The sequence below is a fragment of the Saccopteryx bilineata genome, chromosome 1 (assembly GCF_036850765.1).
Source record: "Saccopteryx bilineata isolate mSacBil1 chromosome 1, mSacBil1_pri_phased_curated, whole genome shotgun sequence".
Classification (NCBI taxonomy): Eukaryota; Metazoa; Chordata; class Mammalia; order Chiroptera; family Emballonuridae; genus Saccopteryx; species Saccopteryx bilineata.
Genome location: NC_089490.1, coordinates 204,999,078 through 205,026,309, shown reverse-complemented (window position 1 = coordinate 205,026,309; position 27,232 = coordinate 204,999,078). Strand labels below are relative to the sequence as shown.

General features: G+C 48.0%; 1 protein-coding gene across 2 annotated transcripts; it reads left to right on the top strand.

Annotated features, from left to right (window-relative positions):
• The first annotated feature begins 11,536 nt into the window (after window positions 1–11,536).
• On the top strand, window positions 11,537–27,232 carry METTL14 (methyltransferase 14, N6-adenosine-methyltransferase non-catalytic subunit). 2 transcript variants are annotated; one of them, XM_066233953.1, is made up of 12 exons: window positions 11,656–11,787; window positions 12,331–12,420; window positions 13,847–13,935; window positions 14,601–14,688; window positions 16,105–16,185; window positions 16,510–16,597; window positions 17,403–17,493; window positions 18,668–18,809; window positions 19,649–19,741; window positions 21,778–21,894; window positions 23,081–23,291; window positions 26,071–27,232. In XM_066233953.1, exons 2-12 carry the CDS (start codon window positions 12,394–12,396, stop codon window positions 26,373–26,375), a joined length of 1,332 nt encoding a protein of 443 aa, XP_066090050.1. In that variant the 5' UTR covers window positions 11,656–11,787; window positions 12,331–12,393; the 3' UTR covers window positions 26,376–27,232. The 2 variants fall into 2 exon arrangements, with proteins under 2 accessions (XP_066090049.1, XP_066090050.1); XM_066233952.1 differs by lacking the exon at window positions 12,331–12,420 and having other exon boundaries at window positions 11,537–11,787.

Here is a 27,232-nt window from a genome sequence, read left to right as displayed (position 1 = left end):
AGAACTCCCCTATTGGTTTGATTTTGCCCGAGTTTATCTTGTTACTTTCAGCAACAATTGCATCCATGCTTTTCCGACTTTTGGAATATTAAATGTTTTCTTACACTAAACATATAGACATGATAGTTTGGGGGGGGATTTTCTGGCCTTTGATATAAACCCATCTATGCAATTCCAGAGGGCAAACTAAACAGAAAAATTCTTCCTACTCCTTCAGTAATATGCACATTCTGATCCCTGCAGGCAATGGCAAAAGCAATAGCTTTTATTTTACTAGGTAGGCACTTCAGAACCAGACGAGGAAGTCACTCTTATTCCCGTGCCATTCTGTGGTAGCCAGCAGCTAGTGCTGAAAGTGTTCTGAGGGCATAATTGTGAGTAGGTCCTCTAGTAAAGATTACTTGCCAACCATGGACATAAGATGAGAGCTTTATACCAAGGCCGCCCTGTGGATGTGCGGGAGTGGGGAACGCAGCTCTGCTGGCAGGGACGGGCAGCACTCTGGAAGGAAAGGCCAGGGTGGAAAGAGAGGGAATTAGATAGAGTGGAAACGGCAGGCCCCTGGCTGTTAGCTGGTTCACCTACAGGGATGATTCTTTCTCCACTGTTTCCAACCCAACTTGAAATTCCTTTTATAAAATAAAAAAGTTCATGTGCATTTAAATTCATTAACCCTGCGTTGGAGGCCCAGTTACCAATAATAAATACAGCTGTGAATTTAATAAACATTTGTTTAAAACCTATTCTGAGACCATCCCCTCATTTAGCTTTGTCTGGGGACGTCTGTTAAACACTGTGACAGCGCATTCCTGTGCCAAGAGGTTGTCGCACAAGCCAGACGAGGTCTGACCCCGGCCATCTTACCACTGCTCTGAGGCTTTGCCCCTCCAAGAATAAGACTAAACAGTCTATCTTTAAAGTGTTGAGACTTCTTACTTTCAGAAGATTTGAATTACATATTATTCACTGTCCAGGGGTAATTTTCATGGTGTAGGAGTTCTTACTTGTTAAAAATATAGCAAATGAAGTCTGCATTAAATGAAAAACACATTTGTGTCTTTCCATGGAGATCAGCGCAACCACACTCTAAAGTCGTTAGCAATGCTGCTGGGTTTAAAGAGTTATGTCTTCATATTTTTATGGCAAAACTCTTTAATTTACTTGGAAAAAAATACGTTATTTTCTCTGTACCCTTGACATTCATGTTTCTTTCCTGTATTGATTTAGCTAAAGATTTGTTTGACACATTCCATTTTTAAGGAATTATAAAAATATGACACTTGTAAGCTTTTAAACTTGGTCTTATTTACGGAAGTTTTCAATATTTTGTAATACATTATTTCTATTGCTTCAAACCCGAAAAACAGTGTAGACTGTTTATTAGCTCAGTAGTCATTCGTTTAGATAAAACATTTGTTGAGCGAGGCAGCAAACAGAGGAGAGAAGAGAAGAGAAGAGACCTGCTCCTACAGTGCGTCCAAACCAGGAGAGGGTGGCACACAAGAAATATAATACAAAACACAAAAATGCAGCACCAGCCAGATGCTGGTAATGGCATGAAAAAATCAAACAGGATGGCAGACAGAGGGGACAGGAACGACAGAGCTGACGACGACTTCTTATGTAGCTCGCTCAGAGTCTGAACTGCTGGGTTCACCATCTCCTTGTGGAGAGCAACATAATTTGGGGGTTTGATAGTCATTCCAGGGGCCAGGCCCCTCAGAGAACCCCCCACACCCAGTCTCCAGAGTGCACCCACACAGCTCAGAGAAGACAGCTTCTGCGTCTGACCTGGTGATGAACTCCACATCTAAGCACGATGCTATGTAGCCATCTACTGAGGATGCAGCATGAGGATAGCTAAGTACGGGCTGCTTTTCAAGATACCCGAAGTCCTTTACTTAAAAGCATGTTGTGTTGTTAACTGTTCATTTGGAAACGTGTCTGGACCTCTGAACATACTTTCCTGCAGAAACAATACTGGGTTCAAGGACATGTATATTCAGGAATCTATATTCAACTTTATTACTTAGCTGAAATGCAATTTATCAGAATAATAGAAACTAATATTGCCTCCAATTACAGCATAGAATAAAGTGGAAAATGTACACTAAAGAGTCGGCTTTATTTTTTACTTGAAGGATGAAAGTGTAGAGACCTGAATTCACTGGCAGGAAAACAGAGGAAACACAGAGGACAGGAGGTGACCGGGAAGCACGCCGCGGTCAGCTGCTGGAACAGGCTGTTACATATAATCACACTTCAAAGGTATAATCCTTAAGACGCTCTGTCATTTAGTTCTACTTACACTGGAGTTATAATCGGACCTGATTTTTACCCCCTCTCTGAAATCTAATTAAGAAAAGAGAAAAAGAACTAAGATTTTTCTTAGGTTTGGAAATAAAGCAGCAGCAGAAAAATAATTAAAAAAAAAAAGAAGCAGCTTATTTAAAGGAATATTACATTAGAGCTTTCCTTGAAATAATATATTGGAAATAAACTGAAAGTCCAATAGCAGGGAAAGGGGAAAGAGCCTGGACTTGGAAGTGCTGAAGCCAGCAGAGGAGAAGCTTCTGAAGGACACCACACTAGTGGTGAGAGGGCAGCGCTGGCCAGCGGAGGAGAAGCTTCTGAAGGACACCACACTAGTGGTGGGAGGGCAGCGCTGGCCAGCGGAGGAGAAGCTTCTGAAGGACACCACACTAGTGGTGGGAGGGCAGCGCTGGCCAGCGGAGGAGAAGCTTCTGAAGGACACCACACTAGTGGTGGGAGGGCAGCGCTGGTCACAGGACTGTGAACCTGCAGGGTCTTCTACATGCTTTTCAACCAACAATTTGAAAATGGTCTCTCTGGGTGGTAGAATAACTGGTATTTTAAAGTTTTTTCTTTATCTTTTTTATTTATGAAATATGTAGTGTTGATTTTTATCATTTTAAAGGTATTTTTCAGAATGTGAGTTCAATGGGAAAAGTAAAGAAGAGAAAGATTTTAGGATAACTGTGAAACCTATTTTAAGGAATGTATGTGGAAAATAATAATCCTAAGGAAGAAACAACTGGGAAAGGTCTGGGTCGACTTTATTCTTCCCCATACAGAAGAAACAGCCCGGGCAAAGACACTGGACAGAGACTCATGGGGGTCCGGGTCTAGGACCTTTGTAACAGGTCCCAATGCTAAAGTCCCCTCTGCTGAACTGCCCAGGTGGGCCCTGTCTCCTAGAGAGCGTTTTCTTCCAAGAAGCAGTGCCTCCTAAATGACAGAGACTAGCCGCACAAACCTCCATGGCACCCTGGTGTTGTCCTGTCTCCCCTCCCGGGGACCAGACACAGCCTGCTGGCCACTCTGGGCGGGGGGCTTCTGCACATCTGCTGCAGACCATCTGCAGCCAGCAGCCTAGTGGCCCGGGGCCAGAGCTGACATCTGGACTGCGATCAAAAAAGGATTTGACTCTATCTCAGAACAGAGATCATGGAGAAAGAATCCCTCTTAAAAATTGTCCAAAATTTCAAAATAGTATGTCTGGAAGGCCGGCCTGTTCCTCCATGCACCACTCGGGTGATGGGCTCGGGGCCGTGGGACAAGGCGCTGGGCCCTGCCGGCAGCAGGGATGTCTGCTGGCACTCTCACCCTCAACGAGGGCCACTGAACACAGGGGTCACAAGATCATTGTCATCGCCTTGTATTCTGAAGTTCCTTTACATGAGCCTTAAGGGGCAGCAAATGTTTTTTAATCACATTGGTGGTTTGTGAAAAATGTCAAGGACTCAAGCAGAAACAGTTTCCCTGTAATTTTTTCTCATTATCTTTCCAAATTGAAAAAAGGCAACACAATATAAAGAACCAGTTACATCAAAGACAAAAGCTGTGTGCCTTGCTGTCCCCGCGCAGAGGACGGCGTCTCCCCTGTGGGCCAGGGGACAGAGGCTCTGTCCCGCACGGCCTGGGCTGGCTCCGCCTGGGCTGGACCTCGAACAGCGACAGGGCCTCAGACACTGTAGAGCCACATAAGGTAATTTGTAGAACCCACACCAAAAGAGCAACCTGGCACCTCTGAACCACAGCAGACAGGTCGGCCCTGTGTCCAGGGCCACAGCCTTGGGGTGCCACTGTCCAACGCTCAGCTACGGAACGAGGCAGACGCCAGAAAAGGCAGGTGGGTGCCCAGCCTCCGCTCAGAGCAGCCGCAGATCATTTTATATCTTCACTCTACAGTGTCCCCCAATTGTCCCAAGCCTGAATTCACCGAAGATTGATATGTCAGCAGCAAGACGTTATGGTAGTTGTGTGATATTGCCATAAACTTAGAGATTTTCAAAAACTTTAATTTTCATGCAGAGTTCTATCTTTGGTTTAGCCATCCAGAAAGCAGTGGTGTCCTAAGTTCTTGTGAGGCAGAGCACTGCAGGTCTATGCGACGCAGGCGGCCTGGAAGGGGTCAGCGGCTAGCCAAGGGCCATGGTGGTGACAGGACCTGCTGCTTTGGGGCTCGGGGCTCAACATCTGGGCCTGGCCGCCTCACTCGGCACGAAGTATGGGTCAGAGGGCCCTCACCTCTGACTACAGACAGGCTTGTGGGGGGGGGGGATAGCAGGCCCCCTGTTCTGCTGCTGCGTTCAAGCCCCCACTCCTGCCCATATGCTGCTCATTCCCGTGTGAGCTGTGCACCTCCCAGCTCCCCAGCAGAGATGGCATTGGTGTGAGCACCTAGCTCAGGACTGCTGAGAGAAGGAAGTGGTGAACTCATGCAAAGCTGGGTTATGAGCCCATTCCCAAATCACCCTTGAGGCGCTGTAAAGACGTGCACCCAGAAGCAAGCATTTCGATTATGTTAATTAAACCAGTAAGTTCTGAGTGTGAACTGACCACTAGGACCCTGTGGCCTCATGGGTGCACACCCAATTCCTAACCTGCTCCTGGCTCTCGGGTTCCTGTCCCAAGGAGCCTCCTTCCTCTCCTGTTCCCAGAGACAGCCGCCGCCTCCAGCCCAGCACCGCCTGGGCATACAGATCATGTCTGCACCAAGGACACAGAGGACACACAGGCTTCAGATCAGCGCCCGGCCTCCAAAGGACTTCCAGCTGCAGAAGCTCCTTCATTCCGCCCATTACAGAGCGCGCTGGCTTCCCAGGCGAGAGATGACCTCCCACTGGCCCACGTGGAAGTCAGAGCACCAGGCTTCCTCCGGCATGTGCTCACCACTTATCAGTACGGGTGTCCTGAGCGCCCACCATGTGCAGCATGGGGCTGACTGTCGGGGTGAGAAGCCAGGCAGCATACCCAGCTTCTGGGAGCTTGCAATGCAGTCTTCTCATCAGGTCCCCACCATCATCCCCAATACACTCATTCTAGGGAAGGAAGAAGTCTCAGAAGAGACAGTGCACTAGGCACTAACGTTCCCCCACAAGCCTCCAGTGTGTACCGGGATTCCTGCCAGCCACTCCAGTCTGGGGGCAGAATGTCAGGTTCACAACAATGCCCCTCCCTCCTTGGTGGCGGGGGCTGCTGTCCCCCTTGAAGAGCCCCAAGCACTTCTGCACATTCCTCAAGGTCCGCTCCCGTGTGCTCAAGGACTCAGCCATCTCTTCCACCACGTCTCACCCTCTCCATTCCTCCATCCTGCTTTTCAAGGGTCCTAGGAAGCCATCCCCAAGCCCTTCGCTGGTGGGTGGGTGGGCTGGTGGGTTGGTTAGTGAGAAGGGTTTTGATATTATTCATCTGTGGTGAGTGGGCTGCAGGGAGCCCCACCTGAGTCCCGTCTCTCTCTGGGCAGGTCTCAGCATGACTCTGAGGCAGGCCCACATGTACCTGAGCTCTGTGGTCATCACAGTCTGTTCCGAGGCTGGGACCCTGGCTCCCCATGCTCATAAAAACCACCACAGAAATAAAACATTATAGGAACAATTACACCAAACTCAAGAAGATTGTGTTGGAGTAGTGTGGTCCTGTGCAGAAAATCTGTTCTTATTTTCTAAGGTTCTGTCATGTAATTAGGTGGTTTTTATAGAAAAAAAAGTTTTACAGTCATATCTAGAAAGTCTGGAAAGTTATACCTGCGGTGGCACTGCTCCAGCTGTGGCCACCCTGCATTGGTGCCCAGCGGTTGGTACTGGCCGAGGTCTGCTGACCAGCCCACCTGTGACAGGCTGGGACGCCCATGTAAGTCAGGACCTTGATGTATCATCAGGAAAAGGAGTGCAAGACAGGGAAACTGAGGCACAAAACTGTACTTCTATACTCGTAAGTGAAATAAAATAGTTGAGGATATTTTCTCTGATTATTTAAACCAGGGGTCGGGAACCTATGGCTCACGAGCCAGATGTGGCTCTTTTGATGGCTGCATCTGGCTCGTAGACAAATCTTTTTTTTTTTTTTCATTTTTCTGAAGCTGGAAACAGGGACAGTCTGACAGACTCCCGCATGCGCCCGACCGGGATCCACCCGGCACGCTCACCAGGGGCACGCTCTGCCCACCAGGGGGCGATGCTCTGCCCATCCTGGGCGTCGCCATGTTGCGACCAGAGCCACTCTAGCGCCTGGGGCAGAGGCCACAGAGCCATTCCCAGCGCCCGGGCCATCTTTGCTCCAATGGAGCCTTGGCTGCGGGAGGGGAAGAGAGAGACAGAGAGGAAAGCGCGGCGGAGGGGTGGAGAAGCAAATGGGCGCTTCTCCTGTGTGCCCTGGCTGGGAATCGAACCCGGGTCCTCCGCACGCTAGGCCGACGCTCTACCGCTGAGCCAACCGGCCAGGGCCCAAATCTTTAATAAAAAAAAATAATGTTAAAAATATAAAACATTCTCATGTATTACAATCCATTCATTTCCTACTACTCATGTTCATGGTTGTGGGTGGCTGGAGTCAATCACAGCTGTCCTCTGGGACATCAAATTTTTATTGGATAATGCGTAACGTATACAGGTCGTTGTATGGCTCTCATGGAATTATATTTTAAAATATGTGGCGTCCATGGCTCTCTCAGCCAAAAAGGTTCCCAACCCGATTTAGACAATGTAATTTGCAAATGTAGGAGTAAATAGAAAAACTGGCAGAAAGAGACATGACTTTGGTTGGCAAACACACACGTAGCACGCAGATGTTGTGCTATAGAATTGTACCTTTGAAACCTGTATTGTTTCACTGACCAGTCACCCCAATAGATTCAATTCTTTAAAAAAAAAGACACTAGAAATGTTTTGTGTAAATTTGTTCCCTCAAATCAAGCTTATTCAATTCTCCATGTTTTTATTTGACAATAACACATGGTCTGTGAAATATATCTCTCTTTACTTTAGAATCCAGCAAACCAAGGTCTTCAAAATATTTTATGTAATTATAGTACTCTCAAAAATCATTGGCCCTGGCCGGTTGGCTCAGCGGTAGAGCGTCGGCCTGGTGTGCGGGGGACCCGGGTTCGATTCCCGGCCAGGGCACATAGGAGAAGCGCCCATTTGCTTCTCCACCCCCACCCCCTCCTTCCTCTCTGTCTCTCTCTTCCCTTCCTGCAGCCAAGGCTCCATTGGAGCAAAGATGGCCCGGGCGCTGGGAATGGCTCCTTGGCCTCTGCCCCAGGCGCTAGAGTGGCTCTAGTTGTGGCAGAGCATCGCCCCCTGGGGGGCAGAGCATCGCCCCTGGTGGGCGTGCCGGGTAGATCCCGGTCGGGCACATGCGGGAGTCTGTCTGACTGTCTCTCCCCGTTTCCAGCTTCAGAAAAATACAAAAAAAAAAATCATTGACAAGTGATGAGAAAAACAACCTTCATCATCCGTGTTTCTTACGTATTCCGTTTTGTTTGTTTGACACACAGGCTTCTTAAGTATTCTTTTGAGCCACAGCTGCTCCAGACCTCAGCAGTTGTCCTGCTGGGCACAAGAAGATGCACAGACGGGCCACCCTGCTGCACCAAATGGCTATGGATGAGTTTCCAAGGATGCTGTAGCATGCTGACCAGCCGTCTTCTCTCCGTCCCTACACAGATATCACACCAGTCTCTCCAACAAAGCTCAGAAAAGTTAGAGAGTTAGCCTCAAAGAGCAGGCTCATCAGGAAGCATCTACGGAGTGCCTTTCCTTACAGAGCGCTGGCAGAGGGCAGACTATCAGCAGATTATGACGTTTACATCATCCTCAGCGCTTTCCTCAAGGGTTCCACTCACAACATGCTGTTCTGAAGTCATTTTTGAAGCCTATTTCTTTATGTCAGGAGACTTTTCTCTTCCCCAATTATATTTGCAAAAAGTACAAGAAAAAAAAGGCATGTTTGGGGAAAAGAAACAAAAACTTAAATCCGCCTGGGAGATTGGGCACATTTGCAATGAGGCTGAGCAGGGCTGCAGAGGGTCGTCTGTCGTGCTCAGGGGGTAAGATGTTTTACCCCCTTGAACCTCAGTGTGCGCTGCCCTACATGGCAACCACTTCCCGGATACGGTTACCCAATTAAATCAAACAAACAAAACAATCTCTTTCTGAGGAGAGTGGCCACATTTCCAGTGCTCAGTGGCTAGATATTGGTTAATGCAGGTAGCATATTTCTATCATTATAAAAAGTTCCATGGGACAAGGCTACCCTAACCATAAAAACGTTTTTTGAGTTGGAAATGATGAAATTATAATTTTCTACAAATTTCTAGGAAGAATTTGATAGCTTGGAAAGCAACAGGCCAATTCGAGTATGAATCAGGATATGAATCATCTGGAGGTTGTAGTTACAGAAATCAATGTGTGTGTGTGTGTGTGTGTGTGTGCGCGTGCACGCATGTTGGCAGCAGGGGAGGAGCTACACTCTCAGAGTAGAGGTGGAGGCTGAGGGAGAGCTGAGTGCTCCTTACTCAGGAAACTGGGTGGACATGGATCCTATTCTCCAAAATAGGAAATGCTGAAACGGTGGAATAGATTTTTTAAAATTTTTTTGGAGAGGATGGGGGTGAATAGTGAATTTAGGTCTTATCCATTTTAAGTTTGAGAATGTGAGGGACATTCTATTAAAATGTCCAAAAGACAACTGGATATATAGGTTTGGAGGACTCATTCTCAAGTGGCTTCAGGTGAGATGCATACATTGTTGGATCTCTCAGGACGCCCTTAAAATAAATGCCAAGAGAAATTCCTTTTTCAAACAGTATGAATTATGCATGATATGTGGAGACTTCCCAAGCTGCTTCTCCCTTTCTCCCCACCACACACATTCGCAAGTGGCCCTTCCGTTGCAGTGATGAGCAGATATTACTGATAGGCATGATCAGTACCCTACATGTGTGTGGTATGGTCAGAGTTATATAGCCTTGTCTTTGTGCAAACTGGGTTCCAATGGCTTTGTAAATACTCTAAGGTCGCACACCCAATTGCATCCTAACCAGTCCAGGTTCCAGGAAAACAGAAATTATCTAAGGAATTTTGAACGGACAGCATTTATGTTGGAGAACTGTTTGCATGAAAGGCTAAAAGATCAAAAGAAGGGCCGTAAGATTGAGTCAGAAACTCCTAGCTGCAGGAAGTGGCTGCAGTCCTGGAGCCCGGAGAACAGAGGGTGAGGTTGGTATTTATGACCAGAGTTCCAGAGCAAGCTCACGGCTGGGGGTGCCCCCTAAGGGTGGGAAAGGGAAGCCAGGACCACCGGGAGGGGCTGCGCAGCTGGCTCTGGGATTTTGTCAAGGGCACAGCCATTCCCCAGAATGCCTAAAGCCGGAGTGAAAAGAAATGAACAATACTTTCCCCACGTCCCACCTCTGACTCCCTGCCTGCAGCACCTCTTGGCAGAAGGTGACTGGAAGCCACCAGACAAGGCTGGGGAAGTCTAATTTGCAGACGCCCCACCCAACCATCATCTACAGGGCTCAGAGACCACAGGCAAACAACTGCACTTGAGTGGGAACAAAAAACTTTTCTCCTTTAGGTGTTAACTCCATCAAGAAAAATTCTGACTGCTTTGGTCTTTGAACTTTTACTTTTACGAATGTGATAGTCTCCAGGCGGGGACTATCACAGGGACTGCCATATAAAATGCTCCATAAATGTCACTAAAGAGTTGAGCGAACAAAATGCCTATTCCTGTCATTGATAAATAGTTCAAATCAGTACTCACCTTACATGATTTTAAAGGTAACATTTTAGCTCCTATGCAATTAGCATTTTCTTTTACAGTGTGGGTAACAAACACTATTTTTCAAGCAGTGCTGCCTTCACTTAAGAGATTTTTAACCTGACCAGGTTGTGGCGCAGTGTATAGAGCGTCAGACTGGGACGCAGAGGACCCAGGTTCGAAACTCTGATGTCGCTGGCTTGAAGCCCGGGATCATAGACATGACCCCATGGTCGCTGGCTTGAAACCCAAAGGTCGCTGGCTTGAGCAAGGGGTCACTTGCTCTGCTATAGCCCCCCCCCCCCAGGTACATACAAGAAAGCATACAATGAACAACTAAGGTGCCACAACGAAGAATTGATGCTTCTCATCTCTCTCCCTTCCTGTCTGTCCCTATTTGTCCCTCTCTGTCTCTGTCTCTCTCACAAAAAAAAAAAAAAAAAGAGAGAGAGAGAGAGAGAGAGAAAGATTTTTAGAACTTCGCCTTTGAAACTGACTTATAGAGCCAGTTCTCTGAGAAACGGTTGATCATTGGGAGAATATAGTCTTGCCCATGCTGGCCTCGCCTGACTCACCAGGTTTTGATCTGGAAGACAATATCAATAACACTACTTTCAAAAAATGCAATCCCCAATAGAAGAGTCAAGAATGTTACCACCTTGGGTAAGTACTTGCCAGGGTGCCCGTTACACCTGGAGGCATCACCACGTCTCAGTCCACTCCCGATACTTTGAATTTGGAAAAGGTGACAAGCGCGGTGGGTAAGAGCAGGAACGACCTGAGCCTCGGGTCCCCAAGGCCTCCCCAAGGGACACAGGAGGCTCACCACGTCGACCCCCCCCCCAGCAGGTCAACTCCGTCTGCGACCCCCGATATTTCCAGCTGAGGCAATGGAATGAACACAATTAGGGGGGGCCGCCCGGCCTGGGACCCCCTGTTCTAGCCCCCGCTCACTGCCCGGGAAAGAAGACTCCGTGGACCCTCTCGGGGCGGCGCAGGTGTGCAGACGAGCACAGGCAGACGCCGCACCACGCGCCCAGAGGGCAAAGGACTAGACGGCACTCGGTCTTGGCGACGCGCTCCGCCACGGCGCATGCGCCAGGCGCCCCGGCCGGCACCTTATCGCCCCCTGGAGGCCAGTGACTAGCGAAGGCCACTCAGTGAGCGACCCTCCCGGCTTCAAACCTGGCTCCGGGCTGTGCCGTCAGGAAAACACTGCTATCTGGCACTTTTTAAAAAAAAAAAAGTCAGAACTGTGGAATGCACGGAAAGGGGGGATCGACGAGCGGGTCCACACCTTGGAAACAGTGCTGCCGCACCAAGCATGTCTGACGTCCCAGGTTAGACCACAAGCGACCCGCCCGCCGTCGTCGGGCCCCGCCCAGAGTTGGCTCCGCTCACACTGTGGCGTCTCTCATTGGTCAACTTTCTGAAGCGTCAAATTTCCGCGTCTGGAGGAGGCGGGACTTCCGGGATGGAGAGCCAATTCCAGCCGCGTCGGAAATGCTTATTGGAGAAAGGATAAAAGCTACCGGCTGCCTGAAGAGTGCAGGCGATTCTTGTGTTTTCCAGACTCGGAAGGAAAAGCAAACGGAGATTCATCGGCTCATTGCTGGGTTTCCGGGATTGGCGGGGAACAGGCGCTGGGACATGGACAGCCGCTTGCAGGAGATTCGGGAGCGGCAGAAGCTCCGGCGACAGCTCCTCGCGCAGCAGGTCGGCGGCGCTGGGGCCCAGTCGCGAGTGCGCGTGCGCGGCCGCCTTCGCCCCTCCCGCCCCTCTCCATCCGCTGTCCCGACCCTGACCCTGACCCTGACCCTGACCCTGACCTTGACCCTTGCACCGCCTCCCTTTCTTGTTCCTCCGCTCGGCGTCGCGGCCGTGAGGTGACGCCCAGCCGAGGCCCACGGCTGGTCTCCGTACCTGGTGGCGTGGCCACCTGCTGCCGGGCCGGCGCTCGGCGATGGGGATGCAAGCTCGGCTCCCTGGGAATGCGTGACCGCCGATCTCGCGCGCGAGTGACGTGTCCCTTCCCTTCCCACGTCTTAAATCCCTCTTTGCCATTTACCGGGGCTTCTGTGTAGTCCACGTCTCACTCTTGAGGTAGCGTGGCTTCCGTGTGACATGGGCTTACAGAAGGTGGGCCGGGGAGACTCTTATCTCAGGACTGTGTTGCAAGTGGCCGGAGTGGAGACTCCTGAGATGCTGCCTCTTGTGTGTTGCAGTCCACTGTGTGCAATGCATCGTTTCCTACCTTAGGCCCCAGTAAGAAATCTCATTGGTTCCTTCACGTACTGATTGAGTGGGTACTATGAGCCAGACATGGACACCGCTGCGGTGGACGTGCAGGTATCAGCAGGACAGGTGGTTCTTCCTCCGAGGGAGTTATCTTTCAGTGGGAGGAGAAGTCAACTGACAAAATAATTGAAGTGTACAAATAAAACAATCCTAAATTGTGATGGGGACTATGAAAGGATATAAATGGAGCGTAAACTAAAGTCAGACATAATCACTGGAAGTTGTAATAAGTACTGTGATCTGAATGAGGAAAGAAGGTATGAAGAAGAACAAGGAAGGGGCTACTTATTCTGTATACACTGTTCCTGGGGGGCCCTGCCAGGAGATAACCTGCACTCACGTGGGTCTGCAGAGAGGAATCAATCACAAGAAGGTTAGATTTCATGCCACCGTTCCCCCGTGGGAAGTAGCCGTGCCTCCTGTGTCAGCAGAATACGGGTCTGAGAGATCTTATGAAACAGCTGAGGTTCCAGGGACGGTAGATACGTGGGAAGAGGTTTATCACTGGAGAAACATGAGGGAATCGTGCAGGAGGGAGACTGAACAGTGGTGACTGTTTAGGGTAGAGGCCAGGACTTACACCTCTGATGTTTCATTATGCCCGCCCCCTTTCCTGGCTGAAGGTTATGTAAGTGCAGATTTCCTCATGCCCGGCTTGTGCCCAAAAATAGGAGACAGGCCTGACCAGGCGGTGGGACAGTGAACAGAGCATCAGCCTGGGATGCTGAGGACCCAGGTTCGAAATCCCGAGGTCGCCGGTTTGAGCAAAGGATCATAGACATGACTGCATGGTTGCTGCCTTGGGCCCAAAGGTCGCTAGCTTGAAGCCCAAGGTCACTGTCTTGTTCAAGGGGTCGTTGGCTTGGCTGGAGTCCCCCCCCCCTTCAAGGCACCTATGAGAAGCAATCAATAAACAACTAAAGTGCCTCATGAGTTGATGCTTCTCAACTCTCTCCCTTCCTGTCTGTCTCTCTCTCTAAAAGAAATAATAAGTAGGGGATGGCTCCTTGTGGCCTGTCAGTTACAGTTCACACTCCTTGGTGTGGCTCTTAAAGATTGTGAACCGATCCCTCTCAGCGTAGCCTGTCTGTTCAGTGTTGTGCCTTTATACCTGTTGTGTTTGCAAAATTCCCCCAACTGCCAACCAACATTTGCATTACCATTTTTAAGGAATTAGTTATGTTCGATATTGTGCCTGTAATCATATAAACACTTGGCTTAAATAAAAGTTGATAGACTTTTATTAGAGCATGGGAGAATTAAGGGATGCTGTATGAGTTGATGGACGTGAAGTGTTGAACATAGTGCTGACAACACAAGCAATATGTTAGCTTTTTTTTTTTTGTTATTGCAACCTTGTTGTTTCATGCTTTATTTACTTTAAGAGAAAGGATTGGCAGAGTTAAGTGTCTGAGTTTCAAATATAGCTAAAAACATGACGTGCCCACTGATGTACTTTCTGGTTTTGTCCTCTCAGCTAGGCGCCGAGAGTGCAGACAGCATCGGTGCTGTGCTGAACAGCAAAGACGAGCAGAGAGAGATCGCCGAGACAAGGGAGACGTGCAGGTCGGCCAAGTGGTTCATTTCATTTGGTTTTGTCTTTTTACTGACATGTTCATATTGTGCATGGATCATTGTTCTACTAAATAAACCTGGGTATGAAGTGTGTAGTTATGAAAGCACCAGAATAAAGGTTTCAGAACCACTGGTTTTTATCATTGGCCCATGGGTGATGAAATATTTATTTTCTGCATATAGTAACTCCTCATACAGTAGTTAGGAAGCAGAATGTTACACTAAGGGTTGGCTTATATACCATAAATAGGTAATATTTTTTAAGTTCTTATGAAAAACAGACTTTTCCCTAAAAGTAATAATCACTTGGTAGTTTACAAAGCGTTTCAGAATCTTTCAGTATTCCAGTTGCAGATTTGAGCGTTCGTTTTGCTTTGGACAGATTAGAACACTGCCTAATGCAGAAGTTCCTTTTCTGCCACCTGGCCCAGCTACAGCTTACTGTCTCATTTGGTTGCTTCCCCTTAAAGATAAAGTACACAATTACCAATCGGTTGTGTGACTTTTTAGATGATTTATAAACTATGTGACTAGACACTGGTTAATCTGGGAAAATTTGCTTTATTCTCTTTTTATTAACTTATTTAATGCTCTTAATAGATGCACTTATGCATCTTATACATACCTGTCTGCAATACCTCCGTTTTCATTTCCAGGGCTTCCTACGACACCTCTACCCCCAGTGCCAGACGGAAGTGTCAGGATGAAGGAGAGATGGATGAAGACAAAATGGAGGAGTATAAGGCAAGCAGAGCCTGACCTGTGGTGGTGCAGTGGATAAAGCGTCGACCTGGAAATGCTGAGGCTGCCGGTTCAAAACCCTGGGCTTGCCTGGTCAAGGCACATATGGGAGTTGATGCTTCCAGCTCCTACCCCCTTCTCTCTCTCTGCCTCTCTCTCTCCCTCTCTCTCTCCTCTCTAAAAATGAATAAATAAATTAAAAAATATTAAAAAAAAAAAAAAGGCAAGCAGAGAACGGGGCAGTTTTACTGTAGAGAAAAAATAAATCCTTACAATAATAGTCTTATCCAGGAGAACAAATTTGGCAGAAAGTTGTTTAGACATCAAAATGTCTAAAACAATTGTCCTAAGTGTAACATATGTATGTATAATTGAGCGTATGTATAATCAGTTAAATTAAGACCTTTCTTGTCACTTTCCTCACTTGAACGCCACAGTTGTGGCAATTAGATTTATGATGTACATAAAGCCCTTGGCATAATGCTGGGAAGGACTGAGCAGTTCTGCTTTTAAATAACAGTGAAGAGGTAAGTCTGTCAGAAGCTTGGGTGATGGAACTGGATTTCAAAAGACTACAGTAGTATCTGTTTCGATTTGTGGTGCTCAGTGTTAACAGTGTAGGGCAGTACAGTTAAAATACTGTGACGACCTGTGGGCTATACAGCAATGTAGAATCATTTCTGAAAGAGGCCCAAGAAAGTAATCCAACTTCTAAATTTGTAATTATAATACTTAGTTGAAAAGAAACTATTACGATGAAAAACCTATCTCCATTTTTTAAAGTTAATTGATGTACAACTGTATTTAATAGAGAAGAGACTGAATGGTTTTGGTAAGTATCTAGGTAGTTCAATTTTATAAATACCTGTATTTAATAGAGAAGAGACTGAATGGTTTTGGTAAGTATCTAGGTAGTTCAATTATATAAATACCTAATCTTATGCATACTGTTTCGTCTATTGCATTTTGATACATGCTAATGTGTAGCTTAAATATTTGGGATTGTTTTAGGTCAAACCATATAGAGTTCCCAATGTTAGGACATTTTGACCTGTAAAAATAGTTTCATAAGGTTCAATCTAATAGAAATAAAATTGGCCCATTGGTGGTTATATCTTTTGATTCAAGCCACATTCTAACATTTATAGTATAGATAATAATTATAGACAGTTTGGTCAACAAAACTAGTTATAGACCATATTGATGAAAGTGAAATGCAAATTTTTATGTTGTGAAAACAACTAGTTAGATATAATGATGAGAAAGCAAAGATGTTAATGATTGGCTTTAATGATAATTTGAAAAAATGGAGCATCCACTAGGGAAATAAAATACTTAGGTTGAGTCTTCATCAAGATACTATAATATGTGAACTGTGCGTCCCGTACATAAACTACCTGCTTCCTCTGCTCTTCCCAGGACGAGTTGGAGATGCAGCAGGAGGAGGAGAACCTGCCGTACGAGGAAGAGATTTACAAAGATTCTAGCACTTTCCTGAAGGCACGTTAATAATTTTTGAAATTTTATAACTCTTCGCGTTTCAGCTCTGTTCCTGAAAATATTTTAAATACCTATTTGTTTTCGAGATTTGTCTTTTTTTAACTATTAAGGAATTATTATGATAAAGATCACTTAAAATTATTCATGGAATAATAGCCTTCTGATACTTGGCTATTCAGGATGAGTTGATAAATACTACCGTTTTAGTCGTGGTGGGTAGATCTATAAATCAACATATTTTATATGGCCTCATAATAAAAAAAAAAATTGCAGAATTAGTGTATCAGCATGCATGCTATTTATTTAATTTTGATTTTCCTTTAGGGCACACAGAGTTTAAATCCCCATAACGACTACTGCCAACATTTCGTAGACACTGGACACAGGCCTCAAAACTTCATCAGGGATGTCGGTACGTCAGACGTGTCACGAATGTGCTGTTGCTCACGCTTGCTTACACGCGTGTAATTTACTTATGTTGTATGCCTGACCTGTGGTGGTGCAGTGGATAAAGTGTCGACCTGGGAACACTGAGGTCGCCGGTTCAAAACCCTGGGCTTGCCTGGCCAAGGCACATATGAGAGTTGATGCTTTCTGTTCCTCTCCCTTCTCTCTCTCTCTCTCCTCTCTTTCCCTCTCTCTCTCTCTCTAAAAAAAAAAAAAAAAAAAAAAAAAAAATTGTGAGTTATTTCTAATTAGAGACTAATTCTAACTGGACTTGTTCTGGGATTTGTCACAGGCATAGCCCGTTAATTTAAGTTCAGCAGTATTTTATCTGTTTTGTTTTTTCTCTTCCTTTACCTGATTAAGGAAAGAAAGACTTCCACTATGTTCTTTAGGAGATTTTTTTTTTTTATCCAAAAGAAAGAGGGGTGGGGGAGAGCACAAGAGAAAGGAGTTGTTTCTCCCTTTCCCAAGGAGGGAGTGGTTAGACCTGGTGCTCTGAGCAGGTTACTTACCGTACTAAATATGGGAAATCAGACAGTTTGGTGACTCGCACTTGTCTTTGGAACATCTGGATTTGTACCTGCCTATGGAGTGAGGATCTTTAGATAGGAAATATGTGTATGAAATGTTTACAAATACTCAAAATTATCTTTCTTAAAAGAACGTGAGAGTCAAGGGAGGTGTATGTTGTTTTTCTGAGAGGGATCATAACCAGTGAGCTCTGGGGTGTTGACTCAAGTGTCTGAGATCTGGGATGACTGTCTCCTCAGGTTTGGCCGACCGATTTGAGGAGTACCCTAAGCTGAGAGAGCTCATCAGGTTGAAGGACGAGTTAATAGCGAGATCTAACACTCCTCCCATGTAAGCGTCTTTTTAATACTACTTTTTGTTACGACCTCAGGCTTAAAAATCAATCTTTATATCTGGTAACCCTTCTGTTCAAGTTGTTCAGCACATATATATATATGTAAGACTAACACAAGTGTGTATTTCTCCTTTATAATAAGACATGTTAGTTTGAAACTAGTGCTGTGTACATAGTAGGTGCTCATTTAATATGCTTTCAGTTTTTCAGATAGTTTGCTTAAAGTGTCTTCAGATACTTTTTTCTTAAAAAATCATATTATTGTGTTCTTGAGTTTACTTAAAATGTTTTTCCATAGCTTTTCTTCTCAAAAAGTTATTGAAGAATGTTTAGAAAACTTAGATGAAGGGAAAGAGGGAAAAGAAGTAATTACAGCTCAGCCCCCAGGGCCGCTCCTCTTCTCAGTCTCCTTCACCCACAGGGTGATGATGACGCCTGCCTGGAAATGCCTGTGTGTCTCTGAAACTGGAGAGTCTGTTCCACATTGTTTGCTTTGAACATTTTTTAACAGTTGGCTGAGATGTATCCTGTTAATGATTAGAACAACCACAAAGATGTCTGAATATGTGGGGAAAATATTAGCAATCTCTAATATTTATCCTATTTTAAAAGGCTCCTACAATTAAAGTATTTTATATTTAAATATTTTACATTCAAAGTACTTTCGTACTATATGGAAATAACCTTTCCATGAAGGCTACTGATAATTTATTCTAGGTGGCCAGAAAAGACTATTAATATATTTTTAAAACAGAAAGAGAGAGAGAGAGAGAGAGAAAGAAAAAGAAAAAGAGAAAGAAAAATTTAGAAACTATTTTTCAGAGGGAGAAATATAAAGTTTACAGAGAAATTGCTTTTCTAAACTGAACGGTTGAGAGGAAAGGTAGCGTGGTGTCCCTTAGGGTGCTCAGGTGACGGTAAAGAGGGCCCGGGAGAGTGACAGCTGAGCCTGGGTCTCCCAGTACAGAGAAAGAAGGGCCTATGCTGGGTGCGTGGGGAGCGGGCCTGGTGCATGTCCTGCAGGAGCACATGGGCGTCTCGGGCTGAGCAATGGTGCCCTCCGTGGGGCTGCGTTCAGTACCGCGCTAGTGCTGCCTTGTGGTAGACGAGGACGCACCCCCTGCGGGGCATCTGAAAGTCCTGTCCCGCCTTCCCCGCGCTGCTCCCCAGGTACCTGCAGGCCGATATGGAAGCCTTTGACATCAGAGAGCTGACGCCCAAGTTCGACGTCATCCTGCTGGAACCGCCCCTGGAGGAGTACTACAGGGAGACCGGCATCACCGCCAATGAGAAGTGCTGGACGTGGGATGACGTAAGTGGCCGCGCCTCCCGGGCCACTGCCTGGCTCTCAGACAGTAAAGGTGTTCAGTGTCGCCGTCTTCTCCAGTGTCCTAAGTGCAATTACGGTGCGTGGTGGCTGAAGGCCTGGGTACACGACCCATGTTGCAGTGCGTTCGTAGGCGAGAGCCACCAGGCAGGGAGTCAGCAGTCTGTAGAAGACGCACAGGCCCGGTCTTGGTGTGCTTGGTGTGCCCCGAGAGAGGTCCGAGGTCATCAGGACGACCAGTGGCTGACTTTGCACGTGCTCAGAGCATAAGTGTGCCTGTAAAACACAGCTTTTCTCTAAGGAGCCGTGATGGATAAGGAGGATAGTAATTTCATTATAAAGTAATAGCAATAAGGTTATGTTTTCCTAAATATAACTAAGCATGTTGATAACTTTAATTAGTTCCAAAAGGTAAGTTTTTATCATCAGTAACAAAAAAAAAATACCTGAGCGCCACTCTGGGCCAGTCAACCGCTGCAGGCAGAGATGCAGAAGGAAACAGACAGGTATCACCCCTAACATTGGGGTAGTTCAACCTGTTTTCACTTCAGTTTCTTTTTCTGTGGGTGGTAAAGGTTGTTTTCAAGCTGTATCTCCTAAAATTCTGTAAACACAGCTTCCTGCAGCCTCTTTCATATAAATGTTAGTGTGTGTGTGTGTGTGGTCTTGATGTAGAATCAGGAAAGAACAGTGGAACAGGAAGGTAAAACTGGTTCCCATTCTGTCCCTAATGAAAAGAGGGGCATTGAAAGGCCGTGCGGACCAGAACCCTGGGAGACCGTGGCAGCTACTCCCAGGCTGAGCGTGCTCTCATCTTCCCACAGATCATGAAGCTAGAGATCGACGAGATCGCTGCACCACGCTCCTTCCTCTTCCTCTGGTGCGGGTCCGGGGAGGGGCTGGACCTCGGCCGAGTGGTAAGTGGTGTTTCTAATGTCCATTTTTACATTTGTAAGAACAAAAAATAATACAATACACTGCATAAAACGTTTTAAGGTTCATGTTTTGTCTCGTTTCTTTAATGGTACTAAAACATGAAGAAGAGCTCCTCGGAGAAGAATAAGAAAGGCAGTGCCCACCCTCAGTTAACCAGTGCCCGGGGTGAGCAAACCCAAGCGAGAGTTATTGCAGGTGCAGGAGACCAGCTTAGACATGCAACACTGGAACTTCCACCTGAAAAGCTTCCCAGTGTCATTCACTGCTGCTCCCCAGTAGCTAAAAACTGTTTTTCCGAATCCCATCACCTCCTGAACTCGAAATGGAAGGCAGATTGAATCGGAAAACGAGCACAGCGTCTGGAGTACACAGTTTGAGTGAGTGAACGAGAGGGACAAGGTCATAACACCTCAGTGTTTCTAAGTACCTTGTATTTAACTATCATTAGAACCTCCTTTTGTGTGATTGGAATGTTTTAGATTTCTCAGACTTTTTCATCCAGGAATAGTAGACCGTGGTGGTTAGGTGTCAGGACCATCCAGGGTCTCAGCTCTGCTGTCCAGCAGCAGAACTCTGGTGAGGAAACTCTTCCTCGTGGGTTTCAGCCTCACACTTGTTTGTGGGGACACCTTCCATTTTTTAGAACGTAGTCCTTGTTAAATAACAGGTGACCTCACTCAATGCTGGTGATTTTAGGAGGTGTCCATTTGACAGGTGAAGAATTTTAGTGGGATTATATTGAAATAAACTTGTGCTTAACTCCTGAAATTTTACAGTTCCTTCATATTCTTTGTGTATAACTAGCAAGTTTGAGGCTGGTGGGTAATACCGTTGCTTCTGTCACTCACTGACTCCAAAGCAAGACCCCTGCATGGAGGTGGGGGGGTAGCCCGTGTTGTGCCAGCCTCTCCCCAGACGCCCTGGACAAGCTTCGGAAACACACACAGTGCAGTGCAGGCCTGGTAGGCATCGCAGCGTTTACGCCTCAGCTCCCACATCTGGGGAGGCGTTAGGAGGTTTTGTCCCATTTGTTGACTAGCACTTGATCATGTTGGTGAAAGCAGATTTGGGGCAGAAATGACAGACAGAATTCAGCATGAGGAGCAGCCGGAGCTTTGGTGCTGGTCGGAGTATGTGGGATTTTGGCCATCGTGAAATTTGAGGAGCGTCAGGGCAGAACAGACCTGGCGACAGGAGCAGATTCTGAGCTGGATTTCTGAGGTGCTAAACTAAAAATTCAGGTTTCATTTGGAGCACACCCCCCTTTTCATGACAGGAGCCTCCCCGAGCGGTGCGTGTGCTGTGCTCACCCGTGTCTGTGGGTCCAGGACCGTACTGCACAGTGTGCTCTAAAGAGAGCCCGGGTCAAAGCTGCGTCCAGCGTCCCGACCCCGGTTGCTGGCCCGCACCTGCACGTGACAGCCCTGGGCACCCCTGCCCCATGCGCTGGTGCTGAGCTGAGGGTCATGTGCAACAGATTCTCAGATGCTAGGTTCATGTCTCAGAGGCTATGAAGATGGAAGTAAAGTGTTACCCAAGAAAGACATGTATGTAATCATTTTAGGTCTTTGAAGTTTTTGAAGTGTAGTATTAGATAACATTTTATAAAACTCATTTGGAAAGAACATTTTCAACTATTTTTGGCTTTGTCAGTGGATAGAAAAATGAGGTGGTGGGAATCAAATTATCTGTTGAGTTACTTGTGATTAAAGAGGGGCTGAGTGTTATTTGATGTCAAGGGATGGTGGTACTAAAGAACTGGATATTATGTAACCCTTTGCATGTTTCAATCTTGAACTGTTTATGTGTCAGTATCTAAGAGCTAGGTGTGTATCCTGTATAACGGCTATATAGTTGAAGACTAGAATTCTGTTTTTCTGTATCTGTACTGAAACAAAGTTCCTCTGACACCTTGGAACTTAGTGTCTCAAGCCTCTGGGATGTTTTAAAATGCTGGGTATTTTAACTATTGTTTATTTCTATTAACTAAGGATTTTTTTCAAAATTTGGTTTCCAGTGTTTACGCAAGTGGGGTTACAGGAGATGTGAAGATATTTGTTGGATTAAAACCAATAAAAACAATCCTGGGAAGACGAAGACTTTAGACCCAAAGGCTGTCTTCCAGCGGACAAAGGTACTGCCCTGCTGTCTGCTTATCTGTTTTTATGATGTTCTTTCAGATAACTGCCATTGTTTTCCAAGTGACCGTGTACTGTTTACTTATAGAATACATCCAGGTAGATTTTCTCTTTGAAGTATAACTGACTTAGACTACTGTATTAGTTTCAGGTGTAAGCATGGTGATTCGATATTTGTAGACGTTGCAGAGCAATCACCACCACACGTCTGCTTGCCTCTGTCTCCGTAGAGTTGTTAGAGCACTGTTGAGCAGAGTCTCCGGTGCTGTTCAGTACTGACCCGTGACTGACCTATCTCATGGCCGGAAGTTTGCATTCCTGAGTCACCTTTCACTCATCTCGCCAGTGTCCACCCTCCCTCTGGCGAGCACTGCTCTGTCTGAGTCTGTTTCTGCTTTGTTGTGTTTACATTCTTCACATAAGTGGTATCATGTAGTTAGCTTTCTCTATTGATTTATTTCACTTAGCTTACTACCTTCCAGGCTCATCCATGTTGTTGCAGATGGCAAGATTGATACCATTTTTCTGGCTGAGTAATAGTCTATCCTGCATGTGCCACATGTCAGTCTTGAACAGTTTTGTCCTCCAGTAACTCACTCTGTAGGAGCCACTGGTGGGAGATGTTTCTCATTAAGTCTCTCTGACTGGAAGTTCCTCTGAAGGGAACCTGAACCACCCGTGTTGCTCTTGCCTCATGGGATCCAGTGAGAGATCGCTTTGTTTAATCCATACCCCTGCCATCCAGATTAAATAGAGAAGGTCTAAAAACAAAAGAAAATGGCTATATCCATGCCTAGAGTCCCCTCCCCATATTCAAAGGCTTACACCTTGTGTTTAGTTTTGATCTTGGATATGTGGCCCAGTGCCACATCATTTTAAGATTCCAAGGTCAAGTTCTGTGTTTCCATGTTATTGAAAACAGGTCATGATTAACTGTTGCAGAGGAAAAGGCCTCCGTGGTCGCTGGCTGGGTTCTGAATTCTGGGAAGCGGCGACCCAAGCCCAGTTCCCTGTCTGCCCTGCCAGTTCCCGCACCCAGAAATTTGGGCTGTCCTGTGTGCTGCCACAGAGCTGTGTCCCCAAGGTTACGGGCAGCAAAGGCTGTGTGGGGTTGGGGACCTCAGAAACAGCGTTACGAGCTGTTAGGGGTGTGAGTCACCGTCTCCTCTGGCTGTCACGCAGGAGCACTGCCTCATGGGGATCAAAGGGACCGTGAAGCGCAGCACGGATGGGGACTTCATCCACGCCAACGTCGACATTGACTTGATCATCACAGAGGAGCCTGAGATCGGCAACATAGAAAAGCCCGTGGAGATTTTCCACATCATTGAGCATTTCTGTCTCGGGAGAAGACGCCTGCACCTCTTTGGACGAGATAGCACTATTCGCCCAGGTAGGACCTCGGCCACCAAAAGAGAACGCGGAGCTCCTCGGGGCAGTGTGGGAAACGCAACACGGTGCTGGGCACAGTGAGGCTCCTGCGAGCAAGTGTGCGGTTCGTCCCGTGTCCCCCGTCACGACCGGTCTGAAATAGCCCCACCCCCCGCCACTTCCCAGTCATGTGCTCTCTGTTTCTTCACATCACTTGCCTCTGTTCTCGCTATTACAGATTTTCTATTGACTGAGGTTAGAGAGAGAGGAGGGCAGGGGAATGAGAAGTAGTTGCTTCACTGTAGCTGTTCATTGATTGCTTGTCCTATGTGCCTTGATCAGCCAAGCCCAGGATTTCCAACCAACACCCTGTGTTCCAGGCCAGCTCTGTCCACTGTGCCGCCACACATCAGTGTTGTGCCGCCACACATCAGTGTTTTACAGCCACTGGTTTGTGGACTGGTCTGCCAGAGATTTTGTGCCAGTCCGCAAAAGAGTTAACTGCCTGATGTTGTATGAAGATTACAGGCCCATGACCTTAGGCAGATTCACGTGTGCACAGGGTGATTTCCGCCACAGCAGTCCCCAAAATAATTCTATCTTCACTGGTCCCCAAGTATGAAAAGGTTGGAAACCACTGACCTCCATCACTGAAGAGGAGGCTCGTTGGCTGTACGTGTGGTCAGTCTGCGTGCAGAGGTTGACCACGCCCTTCCTTCTGGCCAGCATCCAGCTCACTGGGGAACTGTGGTGTGGAAGAAAGGGATGTGTACGTTCTGAACAGCCCTGCAAAACACAGCACACGTCTGGGAAACACGGACTTGGCTTTATCAGAGCCTTACCCCCCGGCCTCTTTCCTCGTGTGTGCTGGTGCTGTCTTTTCAAAGCTTGACTAATTCAGTCTAGTGTGAATTCACTGTTTAAAAACCACCACCCAATTCCTCGTTGTGGCACATTCTGCACACTGTTTCCTATTAGCGAGGAAGGAAGCCCTGCCTGGGGGCTTGCAGGCAGTGGGTGTCCACGTCAGTGAGAAGAGGAGCTTCTGAGAGGCCCTCATTGGTTGGGGTTAAATCCTCCAATGCCCTTCCTCCTCTGGGGGCCGGCTCAGTGCACCCCCTGGACTTTAGGACACCATCCACCATTGCTTTAGAGGGTGGACGTGCGGTGTCAGCCCGCGGAAGCCAGGCCTGGTCAGTGTCCTTCCCAGCACCCCTACAGAAAGTGTGATAAACTCACATGGTGAGTGTGCGGGTCGGAGGGGGGTCCCTTGCAGTCTACTGCACAGAGGTTAGCATGTTTGACTAAGGTGAGACGTGTGGCGTGGATGAGACCCTGTGAGTTACTGCTACATTTCTGAGTTCCTTCCTGCTGCTTGTCTGTGTGTGTTCTGTGACAGCACGTACCTGACCAAAGCCAGCCAAGGGAGCAAGTCAGATGCCCAGGCCCAGCATCCTGGAGAGCGTGCGGAGCGCCATGTTCCCCAGGACGTCTGCTGACGTCAGGGAGGGCACAGTGTTGTGCCTGGGCTGTTCCTTCAGGTGTCACAGAGCGCACTGCATCCATGTGCTTAGACAGTGGGGACTTTCTAGACAGCACTGCACAGAAGCAGCCACTCCACTTGAGTGCAGGGAAGTATCTTGCGTTCTGTATTGTTTTATGATGGATCTAATGTTCTGAGAGATGCTTTCAGGGCAGAGGGAAGAAATACGATTTCTCAGATGGAGACCCCAGTCCTTAGAGATGACGTGACCGGCCCTGAAGGACTCGGGCTCCTGTCGCACTCCAGAGGCTTGTTCCCAGTGCCCCCCAAAGCATGTCATAAGAGGCATGGCAGCGGAACCCCAGAGTACCATGTACATTCACCTTTCACTGTGGTTACTCCCTTTTCAGTTGTAGTCCAGTCAACAAGTACCCTTTCCGTCAGCACCGCTGTCCCCAGTGTGGTGGGCAGCAGGTCCCACCCTGTGGAGCTTGTGCACGGGCATCCTGAGGGAGGGGACTGTCACTGCACAGGAGGTGTCTGCGTGGACTGCATGTGGGGGCGCTGTCAGGACGCAGACAGGCATGGACGCAGTCACCGCAGGGGGCCATGGCTCTGCTCACAGCAGCTGTCATGACCTGTGGTTGGAAGGTTGGCTCTGGCCTCGTAAAACACCTGAGATGCCATACTTGGACCTGTCTGGAAAGCCCCGGCAGGCTGCACGGAAAAGTGGCGTGTCTGAGGCGGCCCCCGTTGAGAGGGGAGAGGCTGGGCAACAGTGCAGTATACCTGTCTGTCTGTCTGTCACATGTGGAGGGCCTAACCGAGCAGAAGGTGGTAGTAGAAATGGAAGAAGGGAATGTGAAGCAGCATGGGCCGGGGCAGCCTGGGGCCTGGCTGGGCCGGTGTGCGTGGGGAGCAGTGTGGGCCGGGGCAGTCTGGGGCCCGGCTGGGCTGGTGTGCATGGGGAGCAGCAGGAAGGGTGGGTTCCAGGATTTTAATTGGAAAACGGTACCATTTCCACTGGGAGGAAGGTTTATGAAACGTAATGTTCAGTGAGCCCAGACTCGTGTGGCGCACCAGGTTTGCTTTCTGAACGCTTGTCTTGGGGAGTGGGCAGCAAGAGTGGGGATAGGAGGAGGGCACGCTCCACAGTCCAGGCTGAGGAGGAACAGGGACAGTGTGGCCTTCATGACAAAGGGCCGTGCTTCTGTAGAAAGATGGGTGTCGGGGGAGTGAGAGGGATGTCGGGGAGGATGGATTGGAGAGTGAGATGGCTCCCACAGGATCAGGGTCACCTCTGTCCCCTCCATTGCAGGCTGGCTGACAGTGGGGCCGACACTGACCAACAGTAACTACAATGCAGAGACGTACGCGTCCTACTTCAGCGCCCCCAATTCCTACCTGACTGGCTGCACAGAGGAGATTGAGAGACTGCGACCCAAGTCTCCCCCTCCCAAATCTAAGTCCGATCGGGGAGGCGGGGCTCCCCGCGGCGGAGGACGAGGGGGGACTTCCGCCAGCCGAGGACGAGAGCGGAACCGATCTAACTTCCGTGGGGAGAGGGGCGGCTTCCGAGGGGGTCGTGGGGGGACACACAGGGGCGGCTTCCCACCGCGCTAGTGCTCCAGACCCAGTGCCGCTGGCCCTCTGTCCTCCCCCACTGCAGCTTGGATGCCGTGGAGACTTGTGTCACCTCAGTCCCAGCCCACATTGCTTCAGCCGGCCTCTCTGTGGCGGTCACTGTCCGGTTTCCCAGGACAGACCCTCACCTGCCTTCTCCTGTGCATGGGACCACACAGCTCAGAGCGCGTACCTCCCCATGCACAGGTTCTGTCCTGGTACATAAGCTCCTGCTTCTCAGAATGGCGGGCGGGAACAGAGAAAGACCCCATTGGGAGTCTCGCAGTCTCCGGCCGCTGCCGTCACAGCCACGGGAGACTTGTCTGGAGCCTCCACGGAACACAGTGGGACCAATGGCAAGCTGCTGGTAGGGGTCTGACATCTTAATGGCACAAAAGAGAAATTTTCCTTTTCTATTTTTTAAACCTTAAACGCAGATGCAATGCAGCTACAGAAGAACAAGCTGAAATGTGCTAGGGCAGGTGCCCCAGCACTGGGCGGGAAGAGAATGCTGGCCACGTCCTGCCCTGGTCCCTCACAGTGACCCAGCCAGGCTCTGGGGCCTGGGTGGACTTGCCAACACTGACCTTCCATGCGTGGCCCTCAGCCCACGAGTAATGGCGGCAGTGCAGTGCCCGGGCCCCAAGACGCCTGGCTCAGACGTGTGGGGAATGGCTGCGGCCTTGGTCACTGGCCCGCGGGCACTGGTGCTCAGGGACAGCGTGGCAGAGCAGGTGGGGGGTTCTCTCTGTGCTGCTCCTGCTCTCCGAGAACTTCCTGAATGAAATGCCATTGTTGTTCTTGATACATATTTTTTATTTTGTGAATGATTTTCTAATGAAACGTGAAACCTCTGA

Coding starts and splice junctions, on each gene's coding strand:
- METTL14 (XM_066233952.1), top strand. CDS start 11,575: ATGCTTATTGGAGAAAGGATAAAAGCTACCGGCTGCCTGAAGAGTGCA. Junction 11,788..13,846: donor GACAGCTCCTCGCGCAGCAG/GTCGGCGGCGCT, acceptor TTGTCCTCTCAG/CTAGGCGCCGAGAGTGCAGA. Junction 16,186..16,509: donor ATTCTAGCACTTTCCTGAAG/GCACGTTAATAA, acceptor ATTTTCCTTTAG/GGCACACAGAGTTTAAATCC.